Raw genomic sequence first — 19,458 nt, 5'->3', positions numbered from 1 at the left:
GAATAGTCAAATTCCTTGGGTGTTGTGGAGGTGGTCGCAAGTGTATAGAGGAAGTAGAGGATGTAAACTTTATTTTGATTAAAGGATGTAATCTTCAGTAAAGTAAAGAAAATACCATACAGAAAGGTTTTTGCATTAGTTGCATTCATATTACCCAAGACACATTTAATATACTGTGGGAGGTTGATGAATGCACATGTGGTCTATATTTAACTCATTCCAATACTTAAGATTAAAAAACCTTAAGTCTTTCCAGAGAGTGTTAATTCTTTTAAATGTTTAAGTGTTCAGCATCTTGCATTTAGTGGTACTGTTTCTTTTCTTTAATATTATATCTTGTTATATGTGTATAATTTTGTTACACAGTTGACTTGGTATAGTTATTATTATTATTATTGTTATTGAAAAAGTGGCAGTAGTGCCTTTGTGACAGATGCAGAACATGTATTTTTTGTTTTCTGAAACCAGAGGAACTGGAATGAAAATGGTATTAATTCAAGTGGGTAAACTTTCCAGAAGCAGAGTTTTGTTAGCAAGAGAGAAGTAGAAGATAGGGAAGGGAAAATTGAGAGAACAAATGCATGTATAAAACTAATCAATAAAAGTTAATCTCACATAAAGACACACATTAGAAGTGCAAGCAGACAATTGAAAGTGTCAGTAATTTTATAAAATTCTTCTTAGGTACATTTTGTTTTATTAATACGTCATCCTTGATCTAGTTGTTTTAGTGTCTGTGATTGAAATGTAAGTGCTGTTCTACCAAATAATTTTAACTCCCTGTAGGTGTAGTAATCAGCAATCGATTTTATGATTATAAAAATATACGGGGTGATTATAATTAAAGTTGTAATTTCAAAATGCTGTCAAGAAAAAGAACCATTGCTCAGAATGTCATTAAATTTGAACAGACTATAATCAAATAGGAGGGGGGGGGGGGGGAAGCTGTGGAAACAAAAATTTAGCAAACATTTTCCCAGTAGATGGCACTTTAAGCATCATAACACAAATGCGGTCCGATGCAAATGGCAGATGAATTACAATATGGCAGTTATATTTTGAGTTGCACATTATGCCAACCTTACTGTGCAACGCGCATGACCACCGTGTGCATCTGCAGAAATTTTTGCAATGGGTAAGTGGGGGGGGGGGGGGGTTAGTGAAGATTTAAAAATTCTCATTTTTTATGTAATCGTTTCAGTCAGGTGAAAGTGTCACAAGCAGCAAATTTGTCAATAAGTACACAAAACTTATTGTATCTGGGAAGAGTGATTGTTGTCTACTTAGTACTTTCGACATAGATTACTTTGGTACCTAAATGACAAGTTTACTTCAGTAGCACATGCAAAGTACATATTTTATGTTATTAATATGAATAAGGATGCCAATTTTTGAATCAACTATCTGAAATAATATCCTCAAATGATTAAATCCAGGATATCCAATGAGATATGAAATAAAGCTAGTATATATTGATAAAATAATTAATTCATAATCCCATGATGTTGGGTTGAAGCTGAAAATTTTAGAAAATAACGTTGGATATCGTGTTTTGGTTTGTTTTGGGAAGAGACCAAACAGCGAAGTCATCGGTCTCATCGGATTAGGGAAGGATGGGGAAGGAAGTCGGCCATGCCCTTTCAAAGGAACCATCCCAGCAGTTGCCTGGAGAAATTTAGGGAAATCACGGAAAACCTAAATCAGGATGGCCGGATGCGGGATTGAACCGTCGTCCTCCTGAATGCGAGTCCAGTGTGCTATCGTGTTTTGCCTTTCACTTAGTTGCAAAGACGGAACATATCTCCACGAATTTTGAAGCAACCAAGGAACAACAGAAAATGGAAAAAAAATGAGTGAATAAACTTTTCAAAAAGGCTTATTTAACTTCGATGCCATCTATAGCACTTTTATTTGGTTACCGGTACACAGCTTCACATAAACTCACATTGATAGGTTTATTGCATTGCTTTCATGATTTCTATTTTTTAGTGATAACTAGAGTAGCTGAAGCTGAACAAAATGTGTTTTGAAAGCTACAGTCATTTGGTTTGAATGTGAAAGTATAGCCTAGCGCCATTAAATGACTAGATGAACGTGGGGAAGCCTCCCAAAACCAGCCTCAAATTCGCTAGTAGAATCAACTTTCAGCAGCCTAAGTCTCCACCAAAGTTATTCTGATCTCTTCAGTTTGTCACATTATTGTGCAGCACACCAACTGGAATGCAAGGTCCCAATCCAGGGGCTAAACGAGGAAGTGACGTAAAATGATAGAAGACATTATTTTGGCACTCTTCTTGACTGCAGATCAGTGCCATAACTACAGCCACACCGAGGAATTGGCATAATTTCTCATGAACAGAGTCATAACTAAGAAACCTTAATGTGTTTAATGATTACTAAAGCTGCAGTATTTTTCATCTCGGTTAGCAATGTTAAATCTGCAGTTAAGTTGAATTGCAGAGTGATTGCTAAAAATTTGAGAGAATTATTATACAATGAATAAATTCTCTACTCAGAATGCAGGAGGTGGCAATTGCTCCCCCGCCCCCCACCCCCTCCCCCTTGCAGATTCCTGTAGTGACCACACCAGTTTCTCACTTAACAGTTGTGGCACTGTTACTTAGGTAAGCCCATTCACCATGGCAAGGTCGTACTACATTGCATGGGAAAAATTGGTTTTTAACTGTCCTGAGCCAAAAAATTGCATAAAAAGCAACAATAAAATCAATTTTTAACTGTCATTACAGTAGAATGAGATATGTTCAGTTTGCTGTCCACTATTTTCTGCCACAAGTTTGAATCAAGTAACAGCATGTTCCACAACAGATCAGAATGTCTTAAGGTGTCAGATTCAGAATGCGTTGCATAATGTATTCCTTAAGTCCAGCTTTGTTTTTAATGAGAGCGCTGAATGCAGCGTCTTTCAGACAACATCACAACCAGAAGTTACACGTATTAGGATCATATGATTTGAATGGCCAAACTGTAGGGATATGATGGCTGATAAAACTAGGTTTTCCAAAATGCCTATGCAGCAGCTGCTTCACTGGCTGTACATTGTACAAAGGAGCGCAGTCTCGCGTAAAAATGATCCTACCCACACATCCACCCTGTTGAAGGCTCTCGTAGCATTTACAGTGACAGACCAAACATGTTCCATAAATATGAGGGGTGTTCAATAAGTAATGCAACACATTTTTTTCTCTCTGAAAGCAGATTGGTTTTATTCAAGATTACAATACACCATATTATTCCCCACTCTTTTAACTACAAAACCCTACTTGCAGAACCCATCTCCTCGAAAAAATGTGGCCCTATGACAAAAGGTGCTGCAACCCGTACAGTTACCATTGCAGAATGAAGTGGTATCAGTTGATATGTGAGCAGATTTTTTCTTACCCATATTCTGCAGTTACGTGTGTTGACATGGTCGTGAAGGTGGAAACGGGCTTTGCCTGTTCACAGAATGTTCCATGGCCACTCATTGTCCACTTCCACATGAACAAGAAATTCTAGAGTAAACGTTTGTCTTACTGGCAAGACAGCATGAAGCAGCTCCTGAAAACGGGTAATTTTGTATGGATAGCAGTGCAGAAAGTTTCGTAAAATTTTATACAGCATGCTCTCGGGCATGCCCAAAGTTTGAACAAATCCTCACACACTATGTGTTCGCACATCACTGCTCAACCCCTCCTGCAGTGATTTGGCCACATCTTCTACTGATGTCTGATCAGTTGTTTATTCCTCCCGTTGCCACATTGCACTTAAGAAAAAAACCTGTCTCTTCAAATCGTAACCATTTTCTCCAGAACTACAGCAGACATCAGGCCAATGCCTTTTTTCATACTCTTCAGTATCTGGAAGAGCTACTGATGCACGTTCACTGTTCTTGTAAAAAATATTTTACCAGCTGTGCATGATCATGCTTTGAGACAGTCATGCTGAGCATCTCAGATGCAAACTGAGGAACGGCTGTGTACTCTGCATCTTCTATTTTGCATATTCTGCTGCTTACAATGCCATCTAGTGTTTTTTTTCCCCTCCCTATAATGTTTGCCCCCTTCTTTGATAATATTCCATTCCATTTTGATGTCATTCTGAGCAATGGTCATTGTTTTAACAGTGTTTTGGAACTGGAAATTTAATTATAATTACCCTGTACTAATTACTGTATACTTTTCTTCTTTGTGTTGCTTACTTAAAACTTTTCTGTTGTTGTGCTCAGCATAAATCTCTACTTGTACCTGCTTTTTGCTTACAGTGTTTCATGATGGCTCAAATGCGTTTTCAGATTTTGAATGTGTTTTCTGTTGAAACTATCAGACTGAAAATGATTCACAAAAGACTAATAGCTAATGATTGCTTTTGGCAATGACGTAACATGCCTTCTTTGTTAGTTTCTCCTGGTGTAAACAGCTGCCTTTGTTTTCAGAATTATTTTAAGGTATGGAGTTAGTTGCTACTTTCTTCATGTACATGTTTCAGTAGTAGCCTCTTTCAGATAGCCACTTGTTAATTTCTTAGAAGCACCACAACTAGTTTTGAGTTATTTGCTTATTAGCAGATGACAGTTTTTAATCAGTTGTGATCCTGTCTTTCACTGTTGTTTGTCCATATAGTGTTCTATTTGGTCAAATGTTGATGTGTGGGACATATTACATTGTATTAGCTGCAGCTTTTTTGACGTTTATTAAAAAATACAAGGAGCATTCATAAAAGGACCAAATATTTCCATAAATATGAGGGGTGTTCAATAAGTAATGCAACACATTTTTTTTATTCCCCACTCTTTTAGCTACAAAACCTTGTTTTCCAACATCATCTCCATTCAGTGTGATGGCCTTACACCAACTTACTATGGGAGTGCCTATATGCCCACATGGTATCGCTCTACTGGCCGATGTCGGAGCAAATGTCTTGCTGCATCAATGGCTTCCCCATCATCCACATACTGCTTCGCATGGAGTGCATCCTTCTTTGGGCCAAACAGTTGGAAATCGGAAGGTGCGAGATCCGGGCTGTAGGGTGGATGAGGAAGAACAGTCCACCGAAGTTTTCTGAGTCCTTCATGCGTGTACAGACTTGTGTGAAGCCTGGAAATCCTGTTATGCAGCAAGGTGTTTGATCATGATCCATTGATCACCTCGAATGAGTGTGTCGACATGTTCCAACACTGCAGCAGTCACAGTCGTATCCGGCCATCCGGCATGCGGTAGATCGGACAGGTTTGGAGGACTGTGTTGCAATGATGACAGGCGCCTCCCCCAATTATTCACCTCAATTTTGTTCACTGCCAGGTCTTCGTAGGTATTCTGCAAGTGCCTATGAATATCTGCAATGCCCTTGTTTTCTACCAAAAGAAACTCAATGACATCTCTCTGCTTTGAACACATCTGCGTACCAGATGCCATTTTAGAGGCTATGTATAGCGTCACCGTGTATCAGAACTTAATGAAATTATAGAGGCTGAAGCAGGGACATTTCACAATGTCCCACAGCAAATTCTGCATTTTTTTTAATTGAGACAGGCTTAGAAAAAAAGATATTGCATTACTTATTGAACATCCCTTGTATTACATACATCATATTTGATACAAATTTTTGGGTATTTATTTAAAAAATTGCAAGGAATGTACATAAAATGACCAAATATTTGCTACAAATATGTTTTTTTTCATGTATTTTACATACTGTCACTTTCAAAGTAGTTCCAACTCTCAACCTGTCTTCCATTGTAATTATGTTTCTTAGAGGGCAAACCTCAAAGTATTTTGAGATATTTTCTATTATTTTGGAAACAGTATTTTAGCATGGTTTTGAGTTTGATAAACTGTACGATACTTAGATGCAACCAAGACAAGAGAATAAGGTAGCTGGACACAACTAGTGTGCAGTTTTCTGCCAGAAAACTGCATATAGAAGCAATGCATGAGCTGACGATTTGTCCCCAGGTGGTTTCTCCACAGTTTACGCCTCTTCCTGAATGCAGCTTTTGGCAGTCCCTTAAATATCTACAGTATATTTCTACTTTCATTGAAGTTGAAATCATCTCTCCCAACCCACTGTGATGAGTACCTTTTCATTTCCATGTGTAGCCATGAACCTGTGACTCTTTTTCCCTGTCACAAATCATACAATCTCCCCCTCCCCCCAACTCCCCTTCCTCCCTGCCACCCCCTCTCCCATCCCCAGAAGTTTCCTCAATCGTAAAGTGATTGAGTATGATACTGTTCTCTTTCTGTTCATCATTAGTGATGGAGTAACAGTTTCTGTAATGATGTAGTTCATGTGAATTTCACATGCACAACATAACACCAAATTGATGCCCAATTCAGTGGCAATTACATCACATTACATGAAAGTTTTCATTAATTGCTGGTCAGATGCTCACTGCATCATGTTCATCTTTCATTGTGGAGATATTCTGCACCACATTCATTCCTCGTTAAAACATTTGAACTTCTAACAGCATTCTGTGTACCTTACATAATCATCACTCATGCTTTTTAAGCAGTTCAGACTCTTCTTTAAATTTTTTTATCTAGCTTGCAGCAGCAAATCTCGTGCACCTCTTGTACTTCCAATTTTTTCTTTGTAGAATTTCTCTAACATAAGGTGTACATAATCAGTTGTTCAGTTTTTTCCAGCTGTTCATATACACTCCATAAAACCAGCCACGTATCAGTGTGCCCGAAGATTTGTAAAAATAAATGGGCTGTGGAAAAGTAGTAGTATGGTATTCTGCATTACAGCAGATCTTGTCGTGAGTTAAGCCTCTTCTACTTATGTCTGTCCATAGCCAGTCTTTTCATTTCTGAATATTTGTCTCCTTTTATATTGTCCAGCATTTGATATCTTCTTTTCCCTCTTCCCCTTTTTCCCTCCACCATTCTTTCTATTCCTTCCTTCAATAAACAGTCGCTCCTCAAACAATGTCCAATCCAGTTCCATTTTCTCTTTCTGATAACTTTCAGTATGTTTCTTTCTTCCCCAACTCTTCTTAATACTTCTTGATTCCTTACTCGGTCTTCCCATTTCACTTTTTCCACTCTCCTCCATATCCACATCTCTAGTGCCTCCAATCTTCTTTCATCTTCCTCCCTCAATGCCCAGGTCTCCGCACCATATAGTGCAACACTCCGGATGTAACATTTGCCAAGTCTTTTCCTCAGATCTTTGTTTAGTGGTCCACAAAGTAATTTCTGTTTCCTCTTGAATCCTTCTTTTGGCATTTGCAATTCTTTTCCTAATTTCTGTTGAGCAATACATATTATCCATTATTACACTTCCCAAGTAATTGAAGTCATTCACTTGCTCTATTTCCTCTCCCCCTATTTTCATATGGCATTTTCTCCTCTTTTCTCCAGTTACCATGCTTTTTGTTTTCTTCTTGTTAATCTTCATTCCATATTCTTCTAATTTTGTGTTTAGATTATCTAACATTTGTTCCATCTCTCTTGCACTCTCTGCCATCACAACCATGTCATCTGCAAATCTTATACACTCCACTCTCTGACCTTCTATACAAACTCCTCTCTTTCCATCAAAACTTTCACTAATAATTTCCTCCAGATATATATTGAACAGTGCTGGTGACAAACAAAAACCTTGTCTTACACCTCTTCCCAGTTCTATTTCTTCACTCATCATACCTCCTATTCTTACTTGTGCTCTCTGGTTCAAATATAAATTTCTAATTCCACTCCTTGCCTTAAACCAAATTGTTCATCTCCTGTTACTCAGTTCAGCTTTCCATGTAGCCTTCTGTTGAGCGTCCTCAGCAAGACTTTGGCTGCGTGCGATATCAGGCTCACTGTTCTATGTTCCTCACACTTTTTGCTGTTCTTTTTCTTTTCCATAGGTATTAAGATGCTTTCTGTAAAGTCCTTTGGCCATTTTCCTGTCATGTATGTTTGATTACACAATTCAATCAACTCCCTTTTCCCTTCTTTCTCCAATGACTTTAACTGTTCCACAGAAATCTCATCAGTTCCTATTGCCTTTCCATTTTTCACCTCCTTCATAGATTCTTCAATCTCACTAGTTAGTATTGCATTTCCTTTGTCATCATCTGCAACATTATCTTCTTCTATCCCAAGGTCTTCTTCACTTGGTCGGCTGTCTGCAGCCTATATGGAAAACGGGTTGTGGTAAATTAAATGAGGTTTAACTGGCAAAAGCTATTGGAAATAGACTGTGAAGAGAAAATATGTGTCGTATTCTGTATAGAATGTGGTTCAAATAAGATCAGTACTATGAAACCAAGAATAGCAGACCTGTTCCAAACCACATGTTGTAAAACCGTATAAAGTGCTACTGGACACAGTCTTGTTCTGTATAGTGTCTGTATAGTGTCCATTGCCTTTGTCTGAGCTATGAACACTCTAATCCAGTCATTGAAATGCCAAGATATCATGTAATGAGATACTAAAGTCAATACTAAATTCTCATCATTTTTAAATCTGAAACTTGAGCGATTAGTAGGAACATACAATCCTAGAAACAGTAATAGGTTAGGTACTTACAGTTAAGAAGTCACCAATGTAACACATGATAAAGGAACACTAGATACTAGTAATAAAACTACTTTCCATGTAAAAGCTGCTTGTATTAAATTAACGTGTTTCACTTGTATCATGGAGTTTGCTCATGAGATATGTAGACCTTCATTATGTACTGAACTAAATAAATTACTGACAGATGTAGCTGTGAAAGGATGAAAGCATTGTGTCCAAGTTCTTCCAGACTGCTGTTAGAACTGTAATGAAAGCTTTGGAGTTTTGGGGTCACTAATTGTATGAATGTTAGTGTGGTTATGAGATGTCAAACCTGTCTGCCATGCTCTGTTGCTGTCAAACATAATTGCAGTCAAGTCCGTGATCTTTTATGGAGTACAATGTGAAGGCTTTGCTCTTGTTGTGGAGTTAAACATGAGGAAGAAAACAAAAAGAAGCAGCAAATGTAGTATATAGATTTAGTTGCTGGGAGCTTGTGATTTAATATGTAGAGAGCAAGTTTTTTGAACATTTCATTATTTTGCAGTCATTATTTTAGGATTAACTGTAAGACTGCACTTTTAGTTTAAGTAAGATGTTTCCAAATCCTTATCAACAGAAACCACATATGCACATAATACTGACAAAATATTGTTACTGAGTTTACCAAGTGTATTTAAACATGAGAGCTTGTTATCAGTTTGTAACCTAAAGAGCGAGCATGAAAGTCAGTACAGTCATATATTTCTGTAAAAGTCATGGTGTGCACAAGATGTAGTATACAGGGTAAAAATTAATAAAATCAACAAACTGCAGGGATGGATTTGTGACTGGAAATGGAGGAAAAAAGGTCCCATGAACATGTGTCCAGAAATGCATTGTTGCCATGGTAGATGGCATTGATGAATGTGGCTGCGTGCCATATGTTCCTTGTGTGTTGCAAGCTGTGTGTTTAACACAGTGTACCGTAAGCAGCAGAATGGTGCGGTATTTATATCGGGAACAAGTTGACATGGTGTTCGTGTACTTCCAAGGAGAAGGAAACAGTTGAGAGGTTATATGAAAAAAAGTACTGTCACAGGTATCAACCACATCACACAACATTTTAAGCCCTTTTTGAGCAATCGTGTGATCTGTTAGAACTGTAATGAATGCTGTAGAGTTTTGGGGTCACTGATTGTATGAATGTTAGTGTGGTTCTGAGAAATCAAACCTGTCTGCCATGCTCTGTCGCATCATACAGAAACACCACCTCGGCACATTCCCGACGTGGATACCAGACTCTTTTGCTGCTTACAGTATGCTGTGTCAGTAAAACAACCTGCAACACACAAGGAACTCGGGGCACGTGGTCAGAACAACTTTCATTAGTCAGCACCATCTACCACGGCAACAAGGCATCTCCAGACACATGTTTGTTGTTGTTGTTGTTGTTGTGGTCTTCAGTCCTGAGACTGGTTTGATGCAGCTCTCCATGCTACTCTATCCTGTGCAAGCTTCATCATCTCCCAGTACTTACTGCAGCCTACAGCGTTCTGAATCTGCTTAGTGTATCCATCTCTTGGTCTCCCTCTACAATTTTTACCCTCCATGCTGCCCCCCAATGCTAAATTTGTGATCCCTTGATGCCTCAGAACATGTCGTGCTAACCGGTCCCTTCTTTTTGTCAAGTTGTGCCACAAAATCCTCTTCTCCCCAATTCTATTCAATACCACCTCATTAGTTGTGTGATCTACCCATCTAATCTTCAGCATTCTTTTGTAACACCACATTTCGAAAGCTTCTATTCTCTTTTTGTCTAAACTATTTATCGTCCACGTTTCACTTCCATACATGGCTGCACTCCATACAAATACTTTCAGAAACGACTTCCTGACATTTAAATCTGTACTCGATGTTAACAAATTTCTCGTCTTCAGAAACACTTTCCTTTCCATTGCCAGTCTACATTTTATATCCTATCTACTTCGACCATCATCAGTTATTTTGCTCCCCAAATAGCAAAACTCCTTTACTACTTTAAGTGTCTCATTTCCTAATCTAATTCTGTCAGTATCACCCAACTTAATTCGACTACATTCCTTTATCCTTGTTTTGCTTTTGTTGATGTTCATCTTATAACCTCCTTTCAAGACACTGTCCATTCCGTTCAACTGCTCTTCCAAGTCCTTTGCTGTCTCTGACAGAATTACAATGTCATCAGCAAACCTCAAAGTTTTTATTTCGTCTCCATGGATTTTAATACCTACTCTGAACTTTTCTTTTGTTTCCTTTATTGCTTAATCAATATACAGATTGAATAACATCGGAGAGAGGCTACAACCCTGTCTCACTCCCTTCCCAACCACTGCTTCCCTTTCATACCCCTCAACTCTAATAACTGCCATCTGCTTTCTGTACAAATTGTAAATAGCCTTTTGCTCCCTGTATTTTACCCCTGCCACCTTCAGAATTTGAAACAGAGTATTCCAATCAACATTGTCAAAAGCTTTCTCTAAGTCTACATCTACATGTTTACAGGACCTTTTTTCCTACATTCACAGTCAGGAATCCCTCCCTGCAATTCGTTGGTTTTATTGTATTCACTCTGTATATGTAGAAAACATGTCCCATCACATCCTCGATGTATATTTTTAAGCAAATTATTTTTCTTGACACCACCTTTCTATAACCGTCATTTTTTCTTTTCTTGCAATGAAACCTATTGATCTAGAAGCTCAGGATTCGTCCAAATATTACTTAATTGTGTCATCTTCATAATGATCTCAATTTTTGTATGACAGATTTGAAAATGCATTATGTTAGAGCTCATTCTGAAACAAATTTCAGAAAATTGAAACTGAAACTATTGTAAATATGTTTAAACCACACTAAGTTTCATCTGAAATTTTCAAAAGACTATTGTAATAATGCTATTTCTAAGTAAAATATGCATGCAGCAATGTTATGTAAGAGATGTGCAGTATATTTTAATGGGAGCATAAGACACAAAAAGCAATAGATTATTACTATGATGATAAAATATTCAGGAGCCAGCTTCCATTTGAGCACCAGCGGAGAGTAGTTCATTTGTGAATTATATTACTTGCTCTTAAGTAGAAGAGAGTTACAGTGTAATTTTGTAGTTTAATTCTTAAGTTCATTGTGCGTTTGCGTGTTTAAGTGGTATAGACTCACGTTTTAGCAACTCTTTTAAGTTTTGATTTACGCTATATGTATCACCACTATCATTTGTTTTGGTTTGAACAGCCAGTAACTGTTGCAGAAAGCTCAGTCTCTGGTCATGAATTACCAGGAGAGTAGATTGTTAGTGTATGCCAGTGTGGGAGAGTAGTAGCATCAGTAACAGGCACAGTGTTTTTCTAGTAACTTGCATTTGTGTTTTTAACAAGTGTGGTAGTGCAGATCCTTGCCTGATATTCATCTTATTTACCTGCTGTTTTCATCCATATTTTAGGAGTAGGATGGATAGGGAGTGTGCATGCTGTGTGTGGATGGAGGAGGTAGCTGTAGTTCTATAACAGCTGAAGATGATGTTGGTCATAGTCAGCTGTCCACAGGCTGCTACTTTGGGGTGTAGCAGCACTGAAGAAAGTGGTGCTTCATGTGGGGCAGCTCAAGTGCCATTTGTTTCACCCATGGGCTCTGCTGCTGAGGCACTTTACAGTGTATCCGACGTGAGGAAGCTGTGCTCACTGCAAAGGGAGTGGCAGGTTGTAACACATTTGTGTTTCTCAAGGGAGAAAGTCAATGTGGGGACCAGCCATATGGCCTCACGCCTATTCCCCCTGTTCCCCCTGTGAGTGGACAAGTGGCTGCTCCTTCAACAGGGTCTGAGCAAGCGCATGGGGGGGGGGGGGGGGGGTGTTATGCTAGTTATTATCAGAAGCTCCAATGTTAGTACTTTATGGAGCCCCTTAGGTAAATAGCATCCAAGATCACAAAGAAGTCCAATTTGTGCCCTGCACGTCAACAGGTGGCCTTATCTGAGATGTGGAGGAGGCACATTCTGTGGCTGTCGAGGTGACAGGGCACAGTCATCTTCAAGTCTTGATTCATGTCATAAACAGAGGCACGTGTCACCTGTGTTCCAAGGCTGTCCTCAGTTTGTAACTTGTGCTAGAAGTGATGTGCAAGCAGAGCTCACAACAGTGCGACACCCAGAATTGACCAGGGCCCTTTAGTTTGGGGCCAAGTGCAGGGTTCCAACCAAAGGCTCCATTGATTCTGTTATGCTCTCAGCTGCAGGTTTCTGGACTTAGGTGTTATGACTCGTAGGACTCTCTTTGATCGGTCAAGGTTGCACTAGACAAAGAAACCAGCTACTCACATAGCACTGTGCTTGTGGAGTGCACATAGTTTTTCTTTTCTTTTCTTCTTCTTCTTCTTCTTCTTCTTCTTCTTCTTCTTTTTTTCTCCAGGCTAGGTGGTAGTCTGAAGTCCTCTGATGAATGCTCACCAGTCAATATACAAGGAGAAAAATGAGATCATGTACAAAGTGAAGAAACTTCAGCTGTCAAAATTTAACCATAAATTGCTGAAGCATTTGTAACAAAGTTCCTTAATTTACCACCCTCCAGTAACAGTGTCACACTCACATTATGATTGGAACAGAGAGCTGGATGAAACCCAAAGTAGAAAGGTCTGAAATATTTGACAAGGCATGGAATGTGTGTGGAAAAGATGGGACAGATGCAAAAGGAGGGGCAGTATTCATTGTAGTCAAGGAAAACGTTGTGTCTATAGAGGCAAAAAAGAAGTCTAAGTGCCTCATTATGTGGATGTGAGTAACTGGGACAAGTGAACTCAAGTTAATCATCGGATATTGATTCCACCGGGTGTAACAGTTGTATAATCATTCAGAGAAAATCTACGCTTAGTAATGTGATGTTACCTTAATCATATAAGATTAGTTGGATGTGACTTTAATCTACTGAATATAGACTGAGATATCTATGAATTCATTCTCTTTGGTACGGACAGACAGTCTTGTGAGGTAATTCCAAACACATTTTCCGAAAACTGTTTTGAGTAGCTTGTTAGGCAACCCACATGGAGTGGAAATATTTCAGATGTTTAACTACAGACAGGCCTGCCCTTACCATGAGTGTCAGTTTAGAGACGGGGACTAATGACCACGATGTCGTCATAGTGACAATGGTTATTAAAGTTAATAAAGGCGTCAAGAAGGGTGGGTGATGTTTCATGATGAAAAGAACAAATAAGCCATTGTTAGACTCCTACTTAGATAATGAATGGACATCAGATATGTGTGTGGTTCAAAGACTTCTTAAGTAATAGAACTTAGTATATTGTCACGGGCAGTGACTGTTCTTCACAGACAAGGGTATTGTCAAGTGTGTCCTGGGGAAGTATGAGAGAACCACATTTCTTCTCAATATACATAAATAATCCGGCGGATAGAGTGAGTAGCAATCTGTGATTGTTTGTTGATGACACTGTAGTGTCAGGAAAGAGTTGTTGTGTGACTGTAGGGGGATACAGGATGCCTTAGAATTTCTGTTTGGTGTGATGAATAGCAGCTCACTCTAAATGTAGAAAAATGTAAGTTAATGTGGATGAGTAGGAAAAACAATCATGTAATGCTCAAATAAGTATTAATGGTGTGCTGCTTTATACAGTCTTGTTGATTAATAACTAGACATATCATTGCAAAGCAGTACGAAATGGAATGAGCACACGAGTTCAGTGCTAGAGAAGGCGAATGTTCGACTTTGGTTTATTGGGAGAATTCTAGAAAACTGGTTTATTGGGAGAATTCTAGAAAACTGTAGCTCATCTATAAAGGGAGACTGTATAGAACACTAATGTAACCCATTCTTGAGTACTGCTAAAGGGTTTGGAATCGCTACCAAGTAGGAGTAAAGGAAGACATCGAAGCAATTCAGATGTGTGCTGCTGAATTTGTTACTGGTAGATTCAATGAGCATGTGACTATTACAGAAATGCTCCGTGAAGCCAAATGGGAATTCATGGAGGGAAAATGATGATCTTTTTGTGAAACACTGTTGAGAAAATTTAGAGCACTGGCATTTATGGTTGACTGCAAAATGATTCTACTACCACACCGAAGGACCATGAAAACAAGATCAGAGACATTAGGGCTTTTATGGAGGCTTATAGATAGTTATTTTTCTCTGCTCCATTTTTACTGAAACAGGGGAAGGAATGACTGGTAGTAATGCAAGGTATCATTCGCTTTGTATTATATATGTATATAAATGAATTATGTCTGCCTCGAGGAACACACACCGTGCAGAATCTACGGCTGTGAAACATTATACATAAATTAAAGGGTGATCACTACTATGAGCTGCAACAGGACAATAAGCAGAGTCAGTGCCGATGAATGAAAAGGTGTACCAGTCCAGGAATTCAAAACCAGAATCTCCTGCTTTCTAGGCAGGTGCGGTAAGCACTGCACATCTGGGACACAGCACTATCGCAACTGCACAGACTATCTCGGTATGCCTCACAACTGATTCACACTTCCACAGAGCGCCACCTATCTACATTCCCGGTCAATTTTACTCCTGTTCGCTACTCAGAGATTCCAACAGGAGGACAGATGTATTTTTGCACTCACACAGAAGAAGGGATCCATTGCATAGTTGGGCTTAGTGATTATATGATTACATGTTGTCTGCAGCTGATAGCAATGATCCCCTTCAATTTACATATAGTGTTTCACAGCTGCGGATTCTGTGTGCTGTCTGTTCTTTCCAGCAGACACCACAACTTCATAAATTGCTAACCTAGCTGGGCAATGGATCCCTTGCGAATTCATCAAACGTGTCCGATCATGTTGGAATCTCTGAGTTGCAAACAGGAGTGTAATGAACAGGGACTGTGGATAGGTGGCACTCAGTGGGAGTGTGGATCAGCCGTGAGGCGTACCGAGATGGTCTGTACAGTTGCGATAATGCTGTGTCCCGGATGACGCAGTGGTTGCCACACCTGTCTAGTAAGCAGGAGATCCCAAGTCTGACTCTGGGTCCGGTACACATTTTTGCTCATCGCTGCTGATTTTGCTTAATGTCCCATTGCAGCTGATAGCAGTTTCAAATTTGCATTGTATCATATTTTGGCTTGTGAAGTATGGATCTAGATGTAGATATTTAAGCACTCCGTCTGCAGGCCACAAATGGCCCATTGGGACCATCCGACCACCGTGTCATCCTCTGCTGAGCCTGTGGATAGGAGGGGCATGTGGTCAGCACACCACTCTCCCGGTCATTATGATGGTTTTCTTTGACCGGAGCCGCTACTATTCAGTTGGGTAGCTCCTCAGTTGGCATCACAAGGCTGAGTGCAGCCCGAAAAATGGGAACAGCGCATGGCGGCTCAGGTGGTCACCCATCCGGGTGCTGGCCACACCCTACAGCGCTTAACTTCGGTGATCTGACGGGAACCGGTGTATCCACTGCAGCGAGGCCATTGCCCAGATGTAGATATAGAAATAGAAATAAAATAATTTTTTATGACTCACAAAATTAAACAGCTGTGACTAGTTAATAATTCCAGTGTGTTGACTTACTTGTAGAAGATTATTATTATTGTTGTTATTATGATAATTATGCTGATTTATGCTACTTGGCTTTTGGTCATCACAATAGTCACTCCTTATGTAAAGTAATGCAGTTGTAATTGTGTGTTGCTTTATTGCTGCAATGCAAACATCTTGGCTTTTGGTTCTGTCTTGGGTATATTGTCATTAGCTAGATGGTATTCGTGGATTGGTGTGTATGCATATATAATATACATATTTATTATTAATTTGGAGATTAATTGAAGGTAGCATACAGAAATACATCATTGTTTGTACTTGTAAATTCTTTTGTAATGGTTAAAGTAACTGTTATCCCAAGACAAGACTGAAAAGTGTTGATGTTGGTGTTGCAGAGGGATGTGTTAGCAAGATACAATACTTTAAACAACGATGAGGCAAACACAAAAACACAACCAGTGGAGTCGTTCGAGGTAAGTGTTAAGGCAACAATGTACACTGTCTTTCTCATGTCTGTCAAATCTGTGTGCTATGGAATAGTCTTAAGTGTCCTTTCCAGAATTTGTTCATAAATTGTTCTATTTATTTGGTTCTTATTGCAGCAATTTGTGCCAAACCTCTAAATGTTTAGGCTATTTGTTTTTAACTTCCCATTCATAAACATGTGAACATGATTATTAACAAATTTTTTAATGAATTCTCTTTATTCATAAATTTTTTACCAACTTAGCTTTAAAAACTTCATTGTTTTAAATTACTTGTACCAAATGGAGAGTCCGATTGAGGAAACTATTAAAATTACAAGGGGAGAAATTGGCTGGACAATATTTATCTTCGGGAGGCCAGTACTGCTGATAGAAACATTCAAAGTAAACAATAATAGCCCTAGGTATTAGCACCAAATAACGGAATATTCCTCCTTTGGAAGAGAAAGAGGGGTACGGTGCGTGTGTGGTGGAGTCAGGTCCTCACTATGTCAATACATTGAGAGGAAGCCATCTATTGTGAGGAGAAAAGAAAACAAAGATGAAACGAGGAGTTTGAAAGAATAGGTCAAAGATCATACATTGGTTAACATTGTAGACCAGTTTCCAGCAAGCTCTGCAATTCATAAAAAACTGTGCAACACAGTAAACAAAAAATATTTTAGAATTTGCTGAACCAAGTATGAAATTTTATGCTTAAGTACCAACAAATAAGAAAACAAATGCTGGAAAATGATATTTGACTGAAACCAGTCACACAATAAAGAATTAACTGAACAACAGCTTAGTGTTACATAATATTATTTCCAGTATTTATAAAATCAGTGTAACACAAGCAACAAAAAATAGTTTGGAATTAATAATGCAGTTATTCACAACTTCTGCCATTGTCACTAGTAATAGTTCCACAAACAAAACAAAAAAAACTAATTTATTTGTTTTTCACTGTTTTACAGCTCCGTGCTGGCTTTCTGAGTGGGGAGCAAGTTACAACTATAGCAGCATCCAGTCGAACACCTGCAGGAGAACGAGGCGATGGGCCGGCATCTACACGGCTAGTGGATGCAGATGCAGACGGAAACACCAGCACTTCTGCGGACACAGATCCGGATGCTGACGCACGTCTGTCAGCTGCCTCTAGCCCCTCTCTGCCATTGCAGCAGAAAGTGGACATCTCACAGCTGCACCAGTCACGCATTGGCCTGCTCTCTCAAGCACTCATGCTTAGCATTGTTGTAGGCTTCCTCTTCAGTGAGACACTGTCAGAATTGTGGAAGAAAAAGTGAGTACATCTGAAATTCACTTCACAAGCATGTGTATATATATTTCTACCATCTGCATTCTTTTCGTTCATTGCTGACTGGGAGCTGTGTCAGTGAAATGACAAAGAGCTTCAGTTTGCTTCATGATGAAAAAATATCCTCCCTTTACCCGGGCAGCACTGCTGGCAAGGGAAACTGGACTGGCAGTTTGTACTTTGTCTGAGTTAAATCTACCGTGTAGTAATAAAAAAAATAGTTAAATTTTTTCATCCATTGTAGATGTGCTGACAGCTGTCAGTGTAATGTAAATTGGAAAAAATTCTGGAAAAAGCAGCATCCACCAGAAATTTTTGTTCAAATGCTTTGCCTGTAAGCTAGCTTTCAGTTTTTAGCATGCTCATTTTCAGATGATAATATTTACAGACATTACACTTAAACAATTTGTAGATCATCGTAGAAGTTGTGGTGTTTTTGTAAAAACCTGGAGGAAGTTAGACTCAGTTTGATTGATTCTTTCATACTATACATCTATGCTGACCCTGACCCCTTTCCAGCTCTCCCGCTAATATAAAACTTTTTTTAATCTTCCATTTGAAGGACGAAGAAGTTTTATCTAACACACACACACACACACACACACACACACACACACACACACACACAGTCCCTGAATTAAGAATTGTTTACTCTCTTTACTAACTATGTCCACTTTCGAAAAAAATGTTCTATCAATCAATCTTTGCCTGTGTCTAATCAAAAGAATGATGGAATATTTTTGATCCTAAACATATGTTTCCAACATATTTTTCCTGTCCTTGTTGTTGAATCAAACTTCCGCAACAATATGGAAGCTGTCTATGTTGTAACATACCCTAACATCACACTCTGGAGAGCTTTTCTGAGGGTTGGAAGCTAACAGCAAAACAAAAGCATAAAGAAAAAATTTGGCAGGTGGTTTCTAAGTTTCTTAGTATAATTCTCAAATATTGAAGTTTTCATGTAATCTTAGGTGAAATGTTCCTTGAATGGAGGCTATTGGGAGACCCGGAGGCCATGCACCAGGAACTGATTCAGTGCCGATTTCCACATAGGGTACTTATAACAAAATGAAGAGTGATGGAGAGAAGATAGGATCAAAACAGCACTGCGGCTGCTGCTGAATTACAGTATTGTTTACCTGCAGATTAGCATATACAGCGTCCGGAAACAATATTTCTTTTGATTCAGTATTAGGGTCAATAACCAAAAAGAGAAATGTGTGGATAGCATCTTTCAGTTGAACTGGAATAATTGTACCTAGTGTTACATTACACTACTCTTCTCTGATTTAGTTCTTATGGTACTCAAATAACATAATCGTGGCAACCTGCTAGCATCCTAATAACGACCATTTGCAATGCTCTTTCACCTGTGTAAACTGGAATGTAGTCTGGTGCTAATATACCTGCACAGGTATATCAAGCCATAGTGCCAGCCTTGCTTACCACTGCTATGTACGGACATGTGTGAGAGCTTTTCCATAGTGAACATGGTCGCACAAGTTTTCATATGGATTAAGATCTTGGGGTTCTGGAAGCCACAAAAGAGCTTTTATTCTTTATCCTGCGTATCCATTTGTTGTTAGCTGTGTAGTAAGGTACATTATCTTGCTTTAAGAGCCTATCATCAGGTAAGCATGAATGGCATCT

General features: G+C 38.9%; 1 protein-coding gene across 5 annotated transcripts in view; it reads left to right on the top strand.

Annotated features, from left to right (window-relative positions):
• Positions 1-19,458, top strand: part of LOC126091958 (uncharacterized) — a 349,369-nt gene that overhangs the window by 288,181 nt on the left and 41,730 nt on the right. For 4 of the 5 annotated variants that reach the window (XM_049907299.1, XM_049907298.1, XM_049907300.1 and 1 more), the window contains exons 7-8: positions 16,419-16,496; positions 17,465-17,790. In XM_049907299.1, coding sequence (XP_049763256.1) covers positions 16,419-16,496; positions 17,465-17,790 — 404 coding nt within the window. The remainder of the gene's footprint in view (positions 1-16,418; positions 16,497-17,464; positions 17,791-19,458) is intronic. The other variant, XM_049907301.1, reaches the window with a different exon arrangement.

The sequence above is a fragment of the Schistocerca cancellata genome, chromosome 7 (genome assembly GCF_023864275.1).
Source record: "Schistocerca cancellata isolate TAMUIC-IGC-003103 chromosome 7, iqSchCanc2.1, whole genome shotgun sequence".
Lineage (NCBI taxonomy): Eukaryota > Metazoa > Arthropoda > Insecta > Orthoptera > Acrididae > Schistocerca > Schistocerca cancellata.
Note: the sequence above shows the minus strand (reverse complement) of the source record. Positions and strands in the feature narration are given on the sequence as shown.